Here is a 19,676-nt window from a genome sequence, read left to right on the forward strand (position 1 = left end):
ACCACAAGAAACTGTAGTTGACTATGGTATAAACAAGTCATCTCCAAAATCTATTTGTGGAGCCAGGATCATCATTTATATATTTTCCCTTCAGAGATATGGGAGTGGAAAGCTGACTCCCTGGGCAGAGTAGGGGCCCAGACAGGACTGCAAAGGCTGTGAGAACTACAGCATGTGAGGACTTGAGGGCTGCTGGCCCTCATGAGAGAGAGTTTAGTTAGTGCAGGTAAAAGAGAGGCACCCCATTAGGTGACCTGGAGCAGACAAATGAAAAATGGTTGAAGAAAGAGTAAAAGTAGTAGTGAGCACCTAGTGGCAGTACACTAAAATAACTTTAACAGCTGCAAAAAGAGCATCTAGCAACTAAAATGAGCAGGACCTTGAAAGTCAGGCAGATAGCCCTCAAAGGCAAGTAAACCTAATGATAACCACAATAACTAACATTTATAGAGCCCTTATTATATACCAGGCATTTTGCCAAACACATCGTCTAGTTAACTCACTAAATACTACAAATAACACAGTATTTTAGGTTCTAGTATTATTCCCATTTCACAAACAAGAAATCTCAGGCTAAGAGAAGTTACTTACTTAACTACCCAAGGACACTTAGCTAATAGCTGATTCTAAACCATGTATGTCTGACAACATAGCACCCTTAACCACTATGTTTTACTACCCTTTTTAATTTCCAGATGGTAACAATGAAGAATTATTTAACCAAAGAGAAAGACTAAAGGATGAGATTTGGACAGGGATGGAAGATACGGGGTGGCGTTATTTGGGACATGCCTAAGAGTGTACATTGATCATCAGGGCCCTTTATTTTTCTAAGCTAATAATGTTTGCTAGAACTGTCCTAGGGGACAGTTTCTGTTACTTGCCTGCAGCACAATATCCTCTCATTTCCCTCCCTGTGGTATAGTCATCGAGTGGCACCATGAGACAGTGGAAGGACTGATGCAGAAATTAGTAGACATGCATGATGACATTCGGATCCATGCCATCATCACCTGTGCCACGGCTGCTTTGGAACGGCCTCGAATTGCCACCAACCAGGACTCAGGTGAGAGCCAGGACTGTACTGTCAGAGGACATAAGCACCCCATTAAGTCACAAAACATTTGCTTATCTGAAATCCTTTCATAAACGTGGAAATGAAAGCCTGAATTTACAGCTTATCGGTAAAGAGAGAAGATTAAAATTCCTGACTTCTCATCTAGTGATTTTTATACTAACTCTCACAACATTTGTTTGCTCAGGGCTTTGAGGGAAGTTCATATTTTCCCACTTTCAGATCACATTCATAATATCCCAAAACAGTATTTTTAAAAATATATACTTTTCCCTGGCTCCATTTTAGCCCTTTTTTTTTTAAAGATTTATTTATTTCTCTCCCCTCCCCACTCCCACCCCCCAGTTGTCTGCTCTCTGCGTTCATTCGCTGTGTGTTCTTCTGTGACCGCTTCTGTTCTTGTCACTGGCACCAGGAATCTATGTCTCTCTTTGTTGCATCAGCTTGCTACGTCAGCTCTTCGTATGTGTGGCACCACTCCTGAGTAGGCTGAACTTTCTTTTGTACTGGGAGGCTCTCCTTGCGGGGCACACTCCTTGCACGGCACACTCCTTGCACGTGGGCCAGCTCCACATGGGTCAAGGAGGCCCTGGGTTTGAACCATGGACCTCCCATGTGGTAGGCAGATGCTCTATCTGTTGAGCCAAGTCCACTTCCCTTTTAGCCCTTCTTTTGACACAAAAGTCTCAAACTCAACATGTCCAAAACTGAACTCATTACCCTCCCACAGATACTGTGATGGTTTGGAGCTGCATGTACCCCAGAAAAACATGTTCTTAAACTTATTCCATTCCTGTGGGTTTGAGCCCATTGTAAGACATTTTGATGAAGTTACTTCAGTTAAGGTGTGGCCCCCTTCAATAAGGATATCTTAATCCATTTAATTATCGGAGTCCTTTATAAGTAGAATGAAATTCAGATAGATGGAGGGAAAGCCACAGGGGGAATAGCCAGAAGCTAAACATCAGTAGAACCCAGAAAAGAAGGAAGAGTCCAGGAAAGGGTGTTATATGCATTGCCGTGTGACAGAAGAGCCCAGGACAAGGATTACTGGCAGAGTACACCAGTTTTTGGAGAGAAAGCATTACCTTGATGCCTTGATTTGGACTTTTTCACTTTGCTTTAAAACCATGAACTAATAAATGCCCATTGTTTGAAGAGGCTGTTGGTATAAATATGGAAGCTAAAGGTATTTCCCATGAGGCCTTAGAGGAAAATGAATGAGTCATTGGAAACTGGAGGACAGGCAACCCTTGTTTTAAAGTGGCAGAGAACTTGGAAAAATTGAAGTCTTGATATGGGATGGAAGGCAGAACTTGAAGGTGATGAACTTGGGTATTTAGTTGAGGCCATTTCCAAGCTAAATGTGGAAGGTGAAGCCTGACTTCTCCTTGCAGCCTGTAGTGAAATGAGAGAGAAAGAGATAACCTAGAAGTGAACAAGGAAACCAGAAGCTGATGGTTTGGAAAATTCTGAGCCTATCCAGATAGTGTACTTAAGACTAGGACCAGAAGTGGCTCTATCAGGGACCTCACTGAGCTTCTGGAAAGTGAGTCCCTGGAGAATAATATTCCATGTGAGGGTTTAATCAAATATGGAACCAGCCAGCCATTTCAGTGAAAGTCAAGATTGGAAATGCACTTATGCAGGAAGGATCTCTGGAAAGTCCTTCTGTCAGATGGTTTGGACCCTGTGAAGTACATGCAAAGCTAACAAGTTTTTTGCAAAATGTATGTGAGCAGATCCACTCTCAGTTTGGATTGAAAAGGACAGAGAAGGGGAAACTAAAGGAAGAATGATGTTAAGGGCAGAATCACAGATGCCAAGGTCTGGACTGAAGACATCTCCTCAGGTCAAGAGAGCAGACCCATCCATGTGTGTGGAAAGGCTGAGGCCGGCTTGGAAGGGGTGGGCCTTCTGCCCCATTGTTCAGGAAAAGTGCTCCACCCCAGTGTTCAGAGATGGTGGGGACTATGCCCCAACATTGGCAGACTCTGGCCAGCACCCAGTGCTTGGAGAGGGTGGGGCCCGTGCCCCAGAGTTTGCAGAGAGTCTAGTTACCATCTTGATGCTTGAAGAGGGTGAACCTTTCATCCCAGTGTTTGGGGAGAGTACAAGCACTTGGAAGGGGTAGGGCTGCTACTCCATCAGGCCGCAAGGACAAAATACCATCCATAGAAGGCTCTGAGACCTAGAAATCTAATGGAGTTTGCCCTGCTAGGTTTTGGGAACTGTGGCCTCTGTTTTCCTTCCATTTTTCCCTATTGGAATAAGAATGTCCATCCTATGCCTGCCCCTCCATTGTATATTGGAAGCACATAATTTGTTTTCTAGATTTCATAGGTCCACAGAGGGAACTGTGCCCCATGTACTTATTGGCTATGTGTATATCTTCTTTGCAGAAATGCCTATTGAAGACCTTTGCCCATTTTTAAATTGGGTTGTCTTTTTTGTTGTTGTTGAGTTGTAGGAGTTCTTTATATGTTCTGGACATTAAACCCTTATCAGGAAGCATATGAGGCTCGAGCGATTGGGCTCCTGCCTACCACACGGGAGGTCTGTAGTTCGGTTCCTGGTGCCTCCTAAAGGAGACAGCGAGCTGGCATGATGGGCAGGCGCAGCAAGCTGACACAAGAAGACGCAACAAGAGATACAAGAGGAAAACATAACAAGACACAACAAAGCAGGGAACAGAGGTGGCTTAAACAATTAGGTGCCTCCCTCCCACATTGGAGGCCCCGGGTTCAGTTCCTGGCGCCTCCTAAATTAATAAAGAAGATGAACAGACACACCAAGTACAAACAACGTGGGGATGGAGAGAGATAAATATTTAAAAACAAATATTTAAAATATTTAAAAACAAACAAAACCCTTATCAGATACATGATTCCCAAATATTTTCACCCATTTTGTAGGTTATCTTTTCACTTTCTTAATAATATGCTTCAATGCACAAAATTTTTAAATTCTGTTTAAGTCCAATTTATCCATTATTTATTTTGTTGCTGTTTAGCCCACTCCTAACAGATGGCATAGTGGCCCACAGAGGTAGTAGAAAGGGAAGAGGATTAGAGATCCTAAAACCTGAGTCTTAGGTCCAGCTTTACCACTGCTTGGGAAGTCAGTCAACCTCTCTGAACTTCCAATTCCTTAGCTGTAAAACAGGGACAGTTGTGGGCAGAGTTAACAAAACCTTTTTCCCTTCACATGAGAACTTGAGCTTCAGTTAAATACCGAGTTTTCCCCCCAATAACCTGATGGGGACAGGAATTATCTTTATATGATAAAAAAGATTCTTGAGGGAAGCGGACTTGGCCCAGTGGATAGGGCGTCCACCTACCACATGGGGGTCCACGGTTCAAACCCCGGGCCTCCTTGGCCCATGTGGAGCTGGCCCATGCGCAGTGCTGATGCGCTCAAAGAGTGCCCTGCCACGCAGGGGTGTCCCCGCGTAGGGGAGCCCCATGCGCAAGGAGTGTGCCCCATAAGGAGAGCCGCCCAGCGCGAAAGAAAGTGCAGCCTGCCCAGGAGTGGCACCACACACACGGAGAGCTGATGCAGCAAGATGACGCAACATAGAGAGACACAGACTCCAGGTGCCGCTGATAAGGATAGAAGCAGTCACAGAAGAACACACAGTGAATGGAGAGAGAGAGCAGTCAATAGGGGGAAGGGGAGAGAAATGAAAAAAAAAAAAAGACTGATAAATTGCATTTGGACTGAGAAGAACTATATGTGAAATATAAATTCCCAATGGGGACACCATACTTTGGGCTTCCCTAAATACAGGCATGCCCTTTGCAGACACTGGAGTTAAGTCTATAGAATTGTTATAAGAGATGCTGGCTTCTGTTGTACTTAAAGTTTGTATTCAGAATGCCCTCCATGCTCATGAGCTGTCCCTAGATGGCTATATGGAATGCTGCATAAACAGCTGCAAGGATTCTGGCTAAAAGGAACCCTTTATGCTGCTCTGTTGGCAAGCTGTGCTCCCATCCTGTAGCCTTCTGTATAGATGGTGCCAGGTGTGGCCTATGATAGTCTTCTAACTTTGTGTCTTAGTCAGCCAAAGGGGTGCTGATGCAAAATACCAGAAATTGATTGGTTTTCATAAAGGATATTTATTTGGGGTAGGAGCTTACAGATACCAGGCCATAAAGCATACGTTACTTCTCTCACCAGTCTATTTGGAGCAAGATGGTTTGCCAACTTCTGCGAGGGTTCAGGCTTCCTGGGTTCCTACATCCCTGGGGCTCGCTTTATTCTGGCTTCAAGGTTCCTTCCTTCCTGGGGCTGGCTTCTCTTTCCTCTGCATGCTGCCTTCCCAGGGCTCCAGTTTAAGTCTTCAGCATCAACCTCCAAAATCAAAACTCCAACATTAAAAGCCCCCAACTCTATTCTTCACTGTGCCTTTTATCTGAGAGTCCCCACCCCTTGGTGACTCAATATCCTAGTCATAATTCAATCATGTCCAGGTACAGATCAGATTACAAGCATAATCCAGTATTTCTTTTTGGAATTCATCAATTATACCAAACTGCTACAGTCTGAATGTTTAGTTAAACCTAAAAAGACTCCCTAGTGAACTCTACAGTAAAACCTACCTGGCTTACTTTGTATCAGACTTAGAAGACTAAAATAACGAACATGAAAACACTACCTAGATGTAAGGGGTATCATTATTAAAAATATAATGACCCTTGGGGTAAACAGGTTGATTCTTATCACTAAAATGAATGGGGATCTCCTTCTCATACACACACACACACACACACACACAGGAGGGCCATTACTCCACATCCCTTATTGCTACCAAAACCACATGGGGCAGGGGCCAGGGCTGGATGTAGACACCTCCCCTACCCATACTGTCCTATGTGTGGTTGGAAAAGTTTTTTTTTTTCGGAATAAAAAAAGATTCTACTAACAACAACAAAACAATAAATGAAATGGTAGCAGTCACCATAGTCTAGCTAGAAACACTCTTTTTTGGCTGGAAAATAACTTTTGAGAGACTAGATGATAAAGCCTTAAGAACGGGCATCGAAGCCCAGAAGTGAGCTCTAACCCCCTGACCCATAAAATCTGCCCATCATAGCAACTCAGCTAACTCTAGCTATATTAGTAGCAGTAAGCACCTGAGACTAAGATTGGCCAGCATGTGGCACTGGGAAGGAAGCTGTGTTTGAGAGAAAAGCAAAAGGGTTACCACCCTCTTACCTGGCTTTCCTCTGATCACAGATGTGGAAGCCCCATTTATCCAGGACTTACCAGAGGCTCTTCAGCCTACCTTGGAGGCTGCTCTTTGTGACAAGAATGTCAATGTGCGGATGGCAGCAGCAGTATGCCAATATGCCATACAGGCACATAATCCCATTGCCCGGGACATCATGAAAATTGCCCTTTTGAAGGGTAAGTAGTTCCCTATTACTTCTGACCTGGGAATCTGAGGTAGAGAGAATATCTCACCATCAGCATTTCCCAGTCCTTTTTTCACTATCTTGTTCTGTGATGTCGGCTATGTTGTTACAGGTCTGGGTTTACAAATGTTAGAACACTGTGAGATTAGTTCTTCCTAATTGCTTTTATAAAAACAGCTGCACTGCAATCAAGTGGTACCTAGAATATGACCTCAAGGATTAAATAGCTAAGCTTTTCATAGATGCATTTCATTAGAAACTATGCCCCCTTTCACACACCCTGATTTTCTTTTTTAATTGAAAAGATGAAACAATACTAAAAAAAAAAAAAAACAAACTTTCTGCAAATTAAAAAATTCAGGTGGTGACCTTAATACATAATGCTTCCACTTTTGCACACTAACTTCCAAGCACTGTTCATATGAATTGTTGGAATCAAAGTCAAACAGGCTCTGTTATGTGATGGGCCCAAGATATCTAACTGATCTATCTGAGAGAGGTGACCCTTCTTTGCCTTGAAGTGGGAAAGGTGAACAACTAGCTGACAGGTTTAGCCTTCTGCATAAGACTAATTCACCTGCCCTAAGAAAGCCTCCAATCCAGCCTTCCTAGGCTCCAAGAGAGGAATAATTACATCTCCCAGAGAGCCCAGAAGTGCCTTAATGCAGTTAACTAACTAAGAAGTGCCTATAGGATTGGATTTCTAGATTGAGGGGGGCATAGATACCACATGATCTGGGGGAAACTTGATCACCATTCTGGACTCCTCTTTTCACCCCACCCGTGGCAGGTAATAGTGTGGACAGCTGGGCTGCAGCTCAGTGTTTGGCTCTGGAAGGTGATGCTACTTACCCTGTGATTAAGAGGATCCTCAATCAGCTGTTTAGTAAGAAGAGCAAGGACACTGAGGACCAGTCTTGTATCCTCCTGAGCCATCTCAGCAAGCAGACAGTATGTGTCTTCTTGGTCAGAGAAAGAAACCAAGGTTTGGGGAACAATTGAGTTTTTGTGGTCAAGAATCCAAAGTTCAGGTGGTCAGAGAGTTAGGATGATCTCAAGCACAGGTAGAAAGTGGAGTAAGTATGGATGAACCTGGGCATAGAGGTGAATACAGGGAGCAATGACAACAGCTAGCTGAAAGGTGAGAAGAGTAGGCTGAGATAGATGGTTTCTAACTGTGTATGCAAGAAGAGTGACATATGGATTTGCTTCTGTGCATTGAAAACTGCACAAACATACAATTGTGTTTACTTTGAATAGAAATGTGAAACAAAGATTGAGGCTTATACAAATCATTTTAGGGGTAAAGACAATTGAAGTCAAAAAGAGAAAGGCCCGGAGTTTTCAGTTGATTATTAAATCTGTATTTTGTTCCCTGAGGATGATCCCAGCATCAACTGGCTGAGAAAAAAGAATGTCCCATATCTTGTAAGCCCTCTCCTTTGATGGTGATAGGCAACTCATGTACTTGGATGTTAGATGTCATTTTATGATGTAACCACTTCAAGGTTCCAGTATCTTTAAAAGTGACTGTGAATATCCATACGAATCTTCTGTGTCCTCAGACCCTGATATACACCATGCTTGCTGTGGAGCTGAATAGCCAGCAGTGGAAGGACCGGATTGTGGCTTGCCGGGCTCTCTCCCAGATCAGTGGAAACGTCAGTTTGGTAAACCTTTTCTTTCTGTGCTTCCGGGATGGAAAGCCTAAGCAAGGCTGGGCTACGGAGTCTTTCCACTTTTTGCCATCTCAACGTAGTATCCGATTTTTATAAAAAAAGATCTCTGTCCCCACACTGTTGCCTCATAATCCTAATCCAGAATTGTCTTCAAATGCTGTTGTATCTTTCTGTGACTTAGGCCAGTGGTTTTCAGTGCGGTGGCAGCCCACAAACTGTAACCAACACACAGTGAAATAGGTGCAAAATTGAGAGGAAGCGTTTAGAAGCTTTTATAGTAATTTGACATTGCCTCAACATCAATTTATTTTATAAAAGTATCAGTCAATGACATATCCCCCTCCCCCCAAAAAACTGGTCCTTCATCACAGATAATTTGAGAAACATAGACTTAAACTACCCAACAACCTAACTAAATTAGAGTCCATACTGGCTCTCCCCGAGTATTCAGGATACACATAAAGAAGACACAATTAACACACATGAATGACATGAATGATTCATGAACAAGCAATCAATGTAATGCATTCACAGAATTTTTCAGAGAGCAAAGGAGAAACTGGTGTGGGCTGAACCTATCTGTTAAAGTTTTGGACAGCTGAACAAGACTGGGATAGAACTGGAGAGGGAATTACAGGCAAATGAGTCTCCTTTTTTGCCATTATTTTCACACCATCTTCAGCTATCCAGATGAGATCATGCTCTCCTTCCTGTGAACCACTGTGTCTTCCTTATAACATTGGGTACTTCCAGATGGGCCCAAAAAACTGCCATACCCATGACAACTGAATATTTTTACTTTTTTGATTTGGGACACACAAAATCTGGCCATTCAATGTAATTACCTGAAGACATTTTAGATGGGTTAATTCTGTCTCAGGAACTATAGTACCCTGCCACTAAAATCCTGGACCTGCAGCATAGGCATTACCTGGGAAACTTATTAGAAATCAATCTCACCTTAGGACAACTCAGTTAGAATCTGCATTTTAACAATCTCATTTAAAAATGTCATTTGCCCATCTACCTGCTCAACACGTCACTAAGGACTGCCAATTGAAAGTAAAAAGACAAGCAGAGCTAGCATTGGAGAGGGTATAAAGTTGATGAGGACATCCAGTCACACTGCTGGAATTAAGAAAAGCAGTATGTCTCTCATTCAGTAAGCAAGCACTTTCTGACCATATTTCCTACATACTAGGCACAATGCCAGCACTGGGGATGCAAAGAAGAGTAACATGTCTTCTTCTGTCTTCGTGCATCTCATGGTAAATGTTATAATTAGCTAAAACAGAAGCAGCTGTAAGGTACATGGGGATTTCCTATGCTTATGGAGGGTAAAGCAGACTTCACTGTGGAGATGCTAGTTGAGCTAAACTAAAGGAAGAGGAGGAAAACATCAGGTACCAGGTAGGGGTGGAGAAGGGAGGTGTTTCAGACAGAGAGAATAGCTTTGGGTACAGTCATAGAATTATCAATTACGATTAACTGTAGTACTTTTTTCCTTCCCCCTGAGAAAAGTAGACTTGAATACCCTATGTATTGGGTGACCAACTGTCCTGGTTTGCCTGGGATTGAAGGGGTTTCCCAGGACTCAGGACTTTCAGTGCTAAAACTGTAAATTCCAGGCAAACTGGGATGCATTGGTCACCCTATTGCTTTATCACCTTAAGTTTTTAAGTCTCTCAGTTATAGATTACATTGATCCCAACATGGTATAATAGTTTAAGCATGAGCTTTGGAAACAGATGTGGGTTTGAGTCCTGGCTTCAGCACTCACCAGGTTAACCTTGGGCAAGTTAATGAAGCCTCCATTTTGTCATCTGTAAATGGTAATAACATTTGCCTTGATGGTTGTTTAGGAGGATTCAATATCACAGGTGAAAACACTCATCACAATACCAGGTAAAAAAATTAATGGTCAATAATATTAATAATAACCATTATAATATTATTATGTGATTAATAACAATTACAACTACCTATAGGATATAAAACATAAGTTGATCGAGCTGATGTGGAATGACTGGAATAAGGAAGTGAGACAAGCAGCTACCCAAGCTCTGGGGCAAATAAGCCTTGGTAAAGAGTTGCATGACAAGATCAGGTAAGACCCAGACAACATGAGGAGAGAAAGTTTTCCATTCTTAGAAGTGTTCAGGGGATCTGGGATCCAGCCAGCCAGCTCTGTACTAGATCCCGTTGCAAGATCCTGTTGTTTTTAAAAAGCCTAACAGTGTGGTAGGGAAACAGGTACTGAGTACCCACTAGGTGTCAGGTATTCTTCTGGGTACTTTAGAGAGTTCAAGAGTATGACATGATTCTGATTACACAGGCACGATAAACAAATACCTAAAATACAGATATCTAAAATGCCAAATCATATAAAAAACTAGAACAAATGGCATAGATCATAATTGCTATAGCAGAAAAATGGAAAGTTCAGTGGCCTAGAGGAGTAAAGTCAGGTTTTATGGAGGAAGGATAAGACTGCAGAGACAGAGAGTAGAAGGGAAGGCATTCCAGGTTAGGAGTCAAAGCAGAGAAGTATGGCACATGTGAGGGGACAGGGAAGAGAATCTATGGCAAAGGGTGCATGTTGAAACTTTCCTTTATTCATTCACACAAGATAACTAGTTGAGTGCCTAGCATATGTGAGATAATAGGGATTCAGGTACATGAGACAGTTGAGGCCTCTACCAGTGAAGCTTAACCTAACAGGTAAAAGGCTGACTAGTAAGGGGTGGGGCTGGAAAATGGAGTGCCTGAAAAGCTTTGAATTCATCCTGAGGGGAGAGGGGGAAGTGGTCACTGAAGGTTTAAGGAGGGAAAATGTAAAAAGCACCTTGTGCCTTACAGAGTCAAGCTGGGTCAAGGCAATTCCCAGGAGCGTGTGGAAGCTCTCTCCCTGATTGCAGGGCTGAAGCTCATGACTGCCAAGCTTCTCCCAGGTTTCCTGAATTGCTTCTCTGATGACTTTGCATCAGTACGGCGGGCAGCTTGTTTGGCAGCCGGTGCCCTGAAAATCCGTGACAAGATGGTGAGTCCACGAAACATATTCCCATTTCACCTGATGGACCTGAAAAGTCCATTACCTTGAGCTTTTTTGTTTTGCCAAATACACTTGCCATTCTGTAGTGACACAGAATGAGAGATCAGAACTAGGAAGGTGAAAGTAAATAAGGCCACATCAAAGAGTTAGGATGACACTTAACACCAACCAGCCCAAACTTCCCTCTAGGGCACATCTAGGTTTACCCAATCTTGTTCTCCCCTCGGTTCAGTTAACTTGGCCTCTCATGAGTTAATCACTTCAGTGCAAATGGGCTTTCAGATCAATTCCAGTGAATGGAGTTATAACATAATCCCTACTTACTAAGGAAAAACTTGATTAAGGTGTCCAAAAAGGCCTCTATGGTCATAGAAGTGGGCTGAGAAAATCAATCTACAGAGACCAGATAATTCATCTCTTATACTATCTATTAATATATAGGCTGGTATTTAAGGTCCAGTTCATGTGTCACAAGAACTGATGGAAGGTCATATATCAGTCATAGCACATTTTACAGATAAGTGAGGTTCTTGACTCTGGTTCACTCTTGTTCTGGTCCTCCTCACTTAACATTACTTTTTATCCATCCCAGGTACGCGAATGCCTCCTGGATCTGATGCAGAGAGATCCTTACTGGAAAATCAAGGCTTTTGCCATTCGAGGTATCGTAGAAACAGTGGCCTCAGCTCCTCAACCTCAAATACTTGCCCATATGCTAGTATAGATGATCCTCAGAAACTCTAAAACAGGGATTCTTAACAAGGGGACTGTGAGCTTGAACTGAAATTCAAAAAACATTATTCCTGTGGCAACATGTTGGTGTGGGTGTGATATATTTATTAAATAATACACAGTATAGTGTGGACTTAGTAAGGGATCTGTGGTTTTCACCTGACTGGCAGAGATCTGTAGAACAAAAAAGGTTAAGAACCCCTCTCTAGAAGTAGGGGAAGGGATGATCGTAGCTTCTCAGAAGTGTTTTGCCTGAGAAGAGAAAGATTATTTCCTTTTTCTTTTTAATTGTTAGTTAAGCACCCTGAGTCTAGGTCTATGTCAAAATGTTAAGAAAAAAGGCTGACAAAATAGTCCCTGCCAACAGAATTAAGAGATAAATTCGAAGTAGATTTCCACTGTTGGGGATGCATCTTGCTTTCCCTAGAGGTTTCAATCATAGGACTCTATAAAAGACCAGATTCAAGACTGCTAGGCCTAAAATCAATTTAGTTTTAATTGGTTTAAAACTAAACCAATTTAATTTTAAACCAATTTTTCTTCTAATTTTTCCAAAGAATCCCTGGCATTGCTTCTCTCTCTGACAGTCTTTGGCAGGTCCTTAGGTAAACCTGTTAAGTAATTGTGCCTCCCTTACCCATCACCCTGTCTTGACTAGGCTGGTCTTCCATGTTATCTGTTTCATACCTCAACTCTGGAGAGATAGGTAGTTTATGCTCATGTGCAACTGGGCAAAGGTGGAATGGAACCCCCCCTCTTTGGTATCCTTTGGAGACAATGTCCCACTCCAACCTATCCCTAAAATTCTAATGGTGACTAATCACCATTCAAAGGAAGATATTGTTTGCAAGACCCAATTTAGCAGGTGGTTTTCTACATCATTTAGTAATAAAGCCATTTGTGGATGACAGATACAGCCACCTCAGTCTTAAGTGACAGGAAAATGCTACCCTTTAATTTTTGCAGCTTTGGGACAGATTGGCCAAGTAAGTCCCCAGCTGACAGATCTCCTGCTCTGGGCTATCCACTATGAAGAATCACCAGGTGTACGACTGGAAGCTTGTCGCAGCATCCTAGCCCTCAAGCTTCAAGGGGACCAGGTCAGGGACACCTTCCTAGATGTGCTGCTCCTGGAGAACCACGATGCTGTTCTAAAGTAAGCAGTAAAGCTCCAGTTCCTGCCATGACCTCTTTTACTGCTAGCTGTCCCAGCCTTGTTCACAGAATATGTCCCTACCCTTCCAGTTTGCCTGATGACAGTAAAAGCATAGGGTCTTCCATATCATTCACCTATTTACATACCCAAGTGGTAACATAAAAACTGGCCCAAATAAGAATGTCCAGCTCATATAGTTTATTCACCTTTCCATTACCCCTGCTGATCCTAAGTTCACCATTTATTCACCATTTATCAAGTGCCAACTGTCACAAGCTATAGAGTTTTTAAAAAGGGTTTGAATCCCAGTCTGTCAAACACTAACTATGTGAGCCTGGGCAAGTCACTTACACTCACTGAGTTCATTTCTTCATGTATCAAATACAGATGACAGTCACCTTTATAGGGTATGGTGATGATTAATAATAGTGTTTTAGTTGGCTAAAGGCTGGTGGGAGCAATGTACCCGAAATATGTTGCCCTTTATAATGGGAATCTTACAATTCTGAGGCCATGAAAGTATCCAAATCAAGGCATTATCAAAAGATGCTGTCTTACTAAATTGTAGCTGAGGATGATCAGGCACATGGCAGGGTTTGGCCATGTGTGGCTCTGCCAGTCTCTGCCTTCTCCTCCAGGCTTACTTTCTCCCCAAGCTCAGCTGTCAATAATCAGGCATATGGTATATCTCTTTCAGCCTCTTGGGGACTTTTTTTTTTTTTGCTCTGTGCTCTGCTGATTCCTGCCTCCAGAACCTCTCTCTCAGCCTCTCAGGGTTTCTGTCTCTGTAGTTTTTTTCCTGTGTCTGAGGCTTTTCTTCCTCCATTTAGAAAGGACTATAGTAAAAAGATTAAACCCACCCTGGGTCATGCCTTACTGAAATGATCTAATCAAAAAGAAGGTCCCTTAACCGATTCTAGTCAAAAGGTCCCAATTACAATAAGTTTACATGCACAGGAGCAGTTAGCTTTAAGGATATGTATCTTCTGAGGTCCACCCACTCTCTAAACTGCCACAAGTAGTTTAATAGCTGTCATATAGGTGTTCAATAAATTATAACTATGAGTACTTCCAAATGTGTCATGTCAAAAACCGCACAATATTCCTATAAGCTAAGCATCATACTATTTTTGCAGATGAAGCTCAGTAAAACTGCACTTAGGACTGAAACTTAGGATTCTCACCTGATTCCAAGACCTGTATTTCTCACCCCCAGGATTTTAAGGACATGGAAGAACAATCTAAAAAGCCCGACTTGTCTTCTAGGGAAATTTACCAGGCAATGAAGATACTCAACTTGGAAAATGAAGGAAACCAAGAAATGCTTCAGGAGATCAAGAACAGGGTAAATAATGACAAGCTGTGCATTAAATAGAAAATTCAGGGTTCTCAAGGGTTCCTCAGTCCCTTTTATCCCCTAAGCACATGCATACCCTCTTTCCTAGACTTCCAAGAACCCAACACAGATAACCTTTCATTTAAAGATATAAAACATCTGTGCAAGATTGGGTTATAGAATCCTATTAGTCCTATCAAGTAGCCCTCAAAATCAGGGCTTTTTGTTATTGTTTTTTCTGAATAGTTTCCCTTCTTCCCCATTTTCTCTCCACTATCACCTAAACCAAAGTTCTTTATTTTTACAGGTAGGTACAGAGAAAGAATAAAGGATTTGAGTTGGCTCCCTAGATTTTCTTTTTTCCTTCTTAATGTTCCTTAATTTGTAATCTGGGCTCTTTTACCAAAGGGACTCTCAAACTGAAAGGATTGTTCTAATTTCTCAAAGCTGTTATTTTTTTTTTAATTACCAGGGTCAGGGATTGAAACTGGGTCCTCATATGTGGGAAGCCAGCACTCAACCACTGAGCCACATCAGCTCCCCTGAGTTGGTTTTTTCATTCTTTTGCTTGTTGTTTGTCTTCGTTTTAAGGAGCCACCAGAACCAAACCCAGGACCTCTCATGTGGGAAGCAGGCGCTTACCTGCTTGAGCCACATCCACCCCCCTCTCAAAGCTGTTACATGAAATAAAGGAAGAGGGAAAAGGACTTTGAAAAGTTAAAACAACTTTGATCATGGATGGACTTCTTATTTCACATAATTCACAAAACCAATTTCACACCAAGCAAGCATTTCTTAGCAGATTCCTTGTATCATGCCCAAAAAGCTAAAGTAAAATTTTCATTAATGGGCATAAAAAATGTCCAAACAGTATCACAAGAGAACATTCTTAGGGATTTATGCACCACCTAATACTAATAAGCATGATGCAATCGGCTACTTTATAAACATTTTATTTGCAGCCTACTGCAGTTTTGTTTTAATCATCATTTGTTCTGATATAGATTTTTACACTAAGTCAAAAGGACTTGCTGACGCAGAAAATACTCAGAATTGAGGCGGTCATAGAAAAACTGAAGGAGGAAGCCAAACGTGTTTATTTGCAACCCAAAGAGGGACAGAAACCACTGGAACTCTGTACTCTTCTTCAAGAAACTTTTCAGGGTAGGTTTCCTAGGGGTGAGACTTTGATTCCTTGCTTCCGTTAACAAGCCATTTTAGTATCTGGATGTTTTATGACTTAGTACCAAGCCCTGTAGGAGAGGCTACTTTTTCTTGGCTACCATTCGCTCAGTTCTTCTGTTATTTTTTTTCTTGACCCTCAGGTTTTTACTTTTGCTATTTTGTCCCTGGGGAAAAAAATTAGGTAGCTCTATTTGAACTGATTTGAAAGTTAGCTCAAAAAAAGGATCTTAATGAATGGGACCTCACATATATATTTTTAATGTAATATTATTACAAAGTCAATAAAAAATAAAAAAATTAAAAAAAAAAAAGGATCTTAGGAAAACATGAATCTTTCTTCAAAATAAACAAAAAAACTACTCTATGTACGTTTGATTGAGCACCCAAAAAAGCTTTGAAAGCTTAACCTTTAACTCTGGAACAGTGGGATTGGAAGGAGTGCTATTATTTTTACTTTATGTACATCTAAGCTTTTGTAACTTTTTAAAAAAGACTTTAAAGTTTTGGTAATGGATAGTGGAGATGGTAGCACAACATAATGAATGTTGTGCTACTGCTGAATTGTACACTTAAAAATGGTTAAAATGGAAAATTTCATGTTATGTATATATTACCACAATAAAAAAAAGAGAGACTTTATAAAGTTCTCAGCCTTATGTGACTAACCTATCAGTTACAGAGATAAATAGAACCATAGTGTCCGGGATGCAACCTGAATGAGGCGGGTGCAAAAATCAAGCTGTACCAAAATATACTTACAAAATCTATGTCCCCAGGTGTAGCAGCAGCCTCAGGTCATTCAGCCAGCTGCCTGCCAGCTACCACCCCAAACCTAGGTCTTCTGGTTCCAAGTCCAGTGCTCTTTCTGGAACAACAGGCTCTTTTCCACCAACCATGAGAATATTCACTTGTCAGATTTGGGGAAGTTTCTTCCAACTGCCAGAAAAAAATGAGAGTGGAAAGTGACTTGAACATCAGCCTTCCCTCATGGCCAATTTGCTACAAGTTGGTTGTCTGAGGCCTATATCAGCAAAATTAGGTGACATGCTGCCCCTTTAGAGGCAGTGCTAGCCACTGATGCAAGAACTGAGCAAAATAATATATTCATGAAGCTGATCTTGCTAGTGAACAATAACTTTTCTAATAGGATAGTGCTGTTGGGGTACAAGTAGCATGATTAAACTCTACCTCCTAAGTTATGGAATTAGCCCCAATCAGATGAATTTCTCTTCTTTAAAAAGCTGTTTAACATCCTGCACCACCACCCCAATTTGCTTTCCACTTCAGCCGTAAGAGATTTTCCCTACATTCCTCACCCCGCCCCCCCACCTCACATTCCTTCAAACCATCCCACATAATAATCTAGCCTTAGAAAAGGGAAACATTCTTTGGCACTTTAATAGCTTTTCTAACATTCATACAAACTCACGGCAACAAACAGGATACTGACCCCAACCCTCCCCACAAACTGATGAAAGAGAACTCAAATGAAGGTTGCAAATTCCAAATAAAAATTTCTAACATCTCAAGCAGAATGACATATATCAAATGCTACACAGTACACAGAAGCTTGATGATGAAGTTGGTGCTCCGAAATGATCAGCAATCAAGATAACTTCCACAGATATAGCTCCCTTTTTTCACCTTCAAATTTGTGCTTTTACTTTTGTACTTAGATGAAGTGGTTATTCCTAGAAGACCATCTGAGGTTTGTGACATTGAAGCAGTCATACAGGTAAATATGCTCATCACAGTTCACTGAAGGTTATCAAGGTAAGAATACGAGTTTGTTGTTGTTTTTTCAAAGAAAGGGGTAAAACTACTACTTGTCTTGTTTGCAGCAATCAACAAGAAACTAGTTTAGGGTCAGGGGTATCTTGGTAAGCAGCAGCCCCTTATCATATAACATGGTTGCCAAAGAAAGCTGGTCCTCCACACTGTCACAGGGCAGATCGCCCACTCTCACAAACTCTGGGTAGGAGCGGAGCAAGAGTTCCATGGCATCAGCCTGCTGGGGATATACTTCCAAGCACTTGGGCTCTTCCAGATGATAAACACGAGAGTTTTCCACTGTGTAATAGAGGAACAAACGGCCTCCCTCACCCACCAGACGAGCTATCCCATCCTGAAGCATGTGCACTTCTGTTTCTGTAGTCACCTGGGCCCCCACATTGACAGGTTCTCCGGCCTCCCAGCGAATGGGAAGCCCATGAACACTCAGTGCCCTCTCCCTATCAGTCAACACAGGGGGCAGAGAATCGTGGATGAAATCCTTGGCTCGCTGATCTGCCACGGCATCCACAGGGGCAAAGTATCCCAGGCGGGCAACCAAGACCCTCACCTTCTCCATGAAAGCAGTTCTTCGTGGATCCTTCGAATCGGAATGCTGGGCTCCCATATAATCCATGAAGTCTCGAGGTAGACCCCTACGAAACTCCACATTTTCCTCCATTGCGGCCTGCACGGCCAGAGGCAGTACAGCCTCCAGGAAGTCGCCCCATGTATTGCGCTGGTATGTGGACACGGTGAGGTGCAGCGAGTGCACCCCATCTTGGCATTCGGCTTGGTGAATGAAGCCCCGAGGAAAATAGAGCAGATCACCAGGTTCCAGCACAGTCTGCAGCACTGGCTCACCAAGATCCTCCTGGCTGAAGTTGGGGCTGGATGTCAGGGCCAGTTCCTCAGTCGGGACCCGAGGTCGGTAGACACGCCAGAGTTTCCTGCCTTCCAGCTGCAGCACGAAGGCCTCTATGTCGTCGTAGTGGGGGGCAAAGCCCTGAGAGTTGGGAGGCGTGAGATAAATGTTGGAGCCGGCCATACTTCCAAACTGCTCCTGGAGTACGGCCAAAAAATGCCACACGGTGGTTGAGAAAGCCTGCGGACAGAGCAGGCGCAGGGAGCAGCCGGCCTGGTACAGGGACCACGCGGCGGCAGGCAGGGCACGGCCCGGCGGGTTCAAGGTCTCGCGACGCCCGTTGATGTAGCGCGCGGCGTCCAGGTGCTGCCCGAACTGCACCTCCTCGTTGCGCAGCACCGAGTCCAGGTCGGCCGTGGAGAAGAGGCCCTGGTAGTAGGTGTGGTCCTGCCGCCGCACCAGTACCGCCTCCCGCTCCCATAGGCGCCTGTAGAAATGGTCCGGAGGCATGGGCGAGACCAGCCACTCGAAGAGGCGCGCCGCCCGTCGCCTGCTGCTGGAGACGCGGTTCAGCTCCGCCAGGACGCGCTGCAGCGGGGAGCCCCAGGGCAGCTCTCCGCCTGTGCTATCCACCTGCGGGCCCGACAGCGTCGCAGGTGCCACGGACGGTGGGGCGGCCGCCAAGTGCGGGGCAGTGCACAGCAGGGTCGAAGTCTCCACCGCACGCGCGGGCGCAGCAGGCGCCTCCGCCAGCGGGGTCTGCAAGGAGCGGCCCGCCGGCGGGGCCTCCAGCAGCTCTGCAGGTGCTAGGTGGCCATACGGCTCTCGCCGAACCGCCTCCGGGATGGCCGTCGTCGCGGCCGCCACCCCACCAGGCAGCGGGTCACCTGGCTCGTCGACGGTCGACTCCCCTCGCGAGTCCTCGCTCGGCGGCTTCTCGGCCCTCAGCGCCGCCACGCGGGATGCAACACTTCTCCTCAGCTGCCTTCGGATTTTCCTGGGTCTCACGGTCAGGGACAGGACCGACCCGCTATGTGGCTGGGGCTGGCGCCGGCGCCTCACGCGTCCTCGCCTTACCAGTTGTACAGTAGTCCGGGGCCCATCCATGGTGGCGGCTTCGGCGCGAACCAAGCCCCAGAGAGCAAAACGCGCGCTCCCGCAGGCCGCGGCTGCAGTGTACTCTGGGAAGGGGGCGCGGCCTCCTGCCTAGTCTGGCTTGGCAACGCCCACCTACTTCCACTCAGCGCCTCCCGCTTGCCGTAGCAGCTGGTTACTTGGTTGGAATGCGAAGCTTCACGCAGGCGTGGAAGAATGTCTGCCACGTTAACAAGGATTCATATTCAGAGGGTAATTTAAAAATCAAAATGTTCGTGATTCCAGGAGAAAGAAAGTAAGGTACTTAACTC

At 43.9% G+C, this 19,676-nt stretch overlaps 2 protein-coding genes across 12 annotated transcripts in view; one reads left to right on the forward strand and one right to left on the reverse strand.

Annotated features, from left to right (window-relative positions):
• Positions 1-19,676, forward strand: part of HEATR4 (HEAT repeat containing 4) — a 216,331-nt gene that overhangs the window by 20,755 nt on the left and 175,900 nt on the right. For both annotated transcript variants that reach the window (XM_071213803.1, XM_023587850.3), the window contains exons 6-16: positions 926-1,066; positions 6,317-6,487; positions 7,286-7,446; positions 8,061-8,165; positions 10,163-10,281; positions 11,034-11,214; positions 11,819-11,888; positions 12,925-13,114; positions 14,381-14,459; positions 15,455-15,614; positions 17,312-17,370. In XM_071213803.1, coding sequence (XP_071069904.1) covers positions 926-1,066; positions 6,317-6,487; positions 7,286-7,446; positions 8,061-8,165; positions 10,163-10,281; positions 11,034-11,214; positions 11,819-11,888; positions 12,925-13,114; positions 14,381-14,459; positions 15,455-15,614; positions 17,312-17,370 — 1,436 coding nt within the window. The remainder of the gene's footprint in view (positions 1-925; positions 1,067-6,316; positions 6,488-7,285; positions 7,447-8,060; positions 8,166-10,162; positions 10,282-11,033; positions 11,215-11,818; positions 11,889-12,924; positions 13,115-14,380; positions 14,460-15,454; positions 15,615-17,311; positions 17,371-19,676) is intronic.
• RIOX1 (ribosomal oxygenase 1) lies at positions 5,177-19,457 on the reverse strand. 10 transcript variants are annotated; one of them, XM_071213809.1, is made up of 5 exons: positions 17,198-19,457; positions 16,395-16,571; positions 11,032-11,193; positions 7,348-8,389; positions 5,177-5,431 (listed from the first exon to the last, which is right to left on the reverse strand). In XM_071213809.1, exon 1 carries the CDS (start codon positions 19,375-19,377, stop codon positions 17,491-17,493), a length of 1,887 nt encoding a protein of 628 aa, XP_071069910.1. In that variant the 5' UTR covers positions 19,378-19,457; the 3' UTR covers positions 5,177-5,431; positions 7,348-8,389; positions 11,032-11,193; positions 16,395-16,571; positions 17,198-17,490. The 10 variants fall into 10 exon arrangements, with proteins under 10 accessions (XP_071069910.1, XP_071069906.1, XP_071069914.1 ...); XM_071213805.1 differs by having other exon boundaries at positions 17,086-19,457; XM_071213813.1 differs by lacking the exon at positions 11,032-11,193 and having other exon boundaries at positions 17,280-19,457.

This window comes from Dasypus novemcinctus, chromosome 3, assembly GCF_030445035.2.
Source record: "Dasypus novemcinctus isolate mDasNov1 chromosome 3, mDasNov1.1.hap2, whole genome shotgun sequence".
Classification (NCBI taxonomy): Eukaryota; Metazoa; Chordata; class Mammalia; order Cingulata; family Dasypodidae; genus Dasypus; species Dasypus novemcinctus.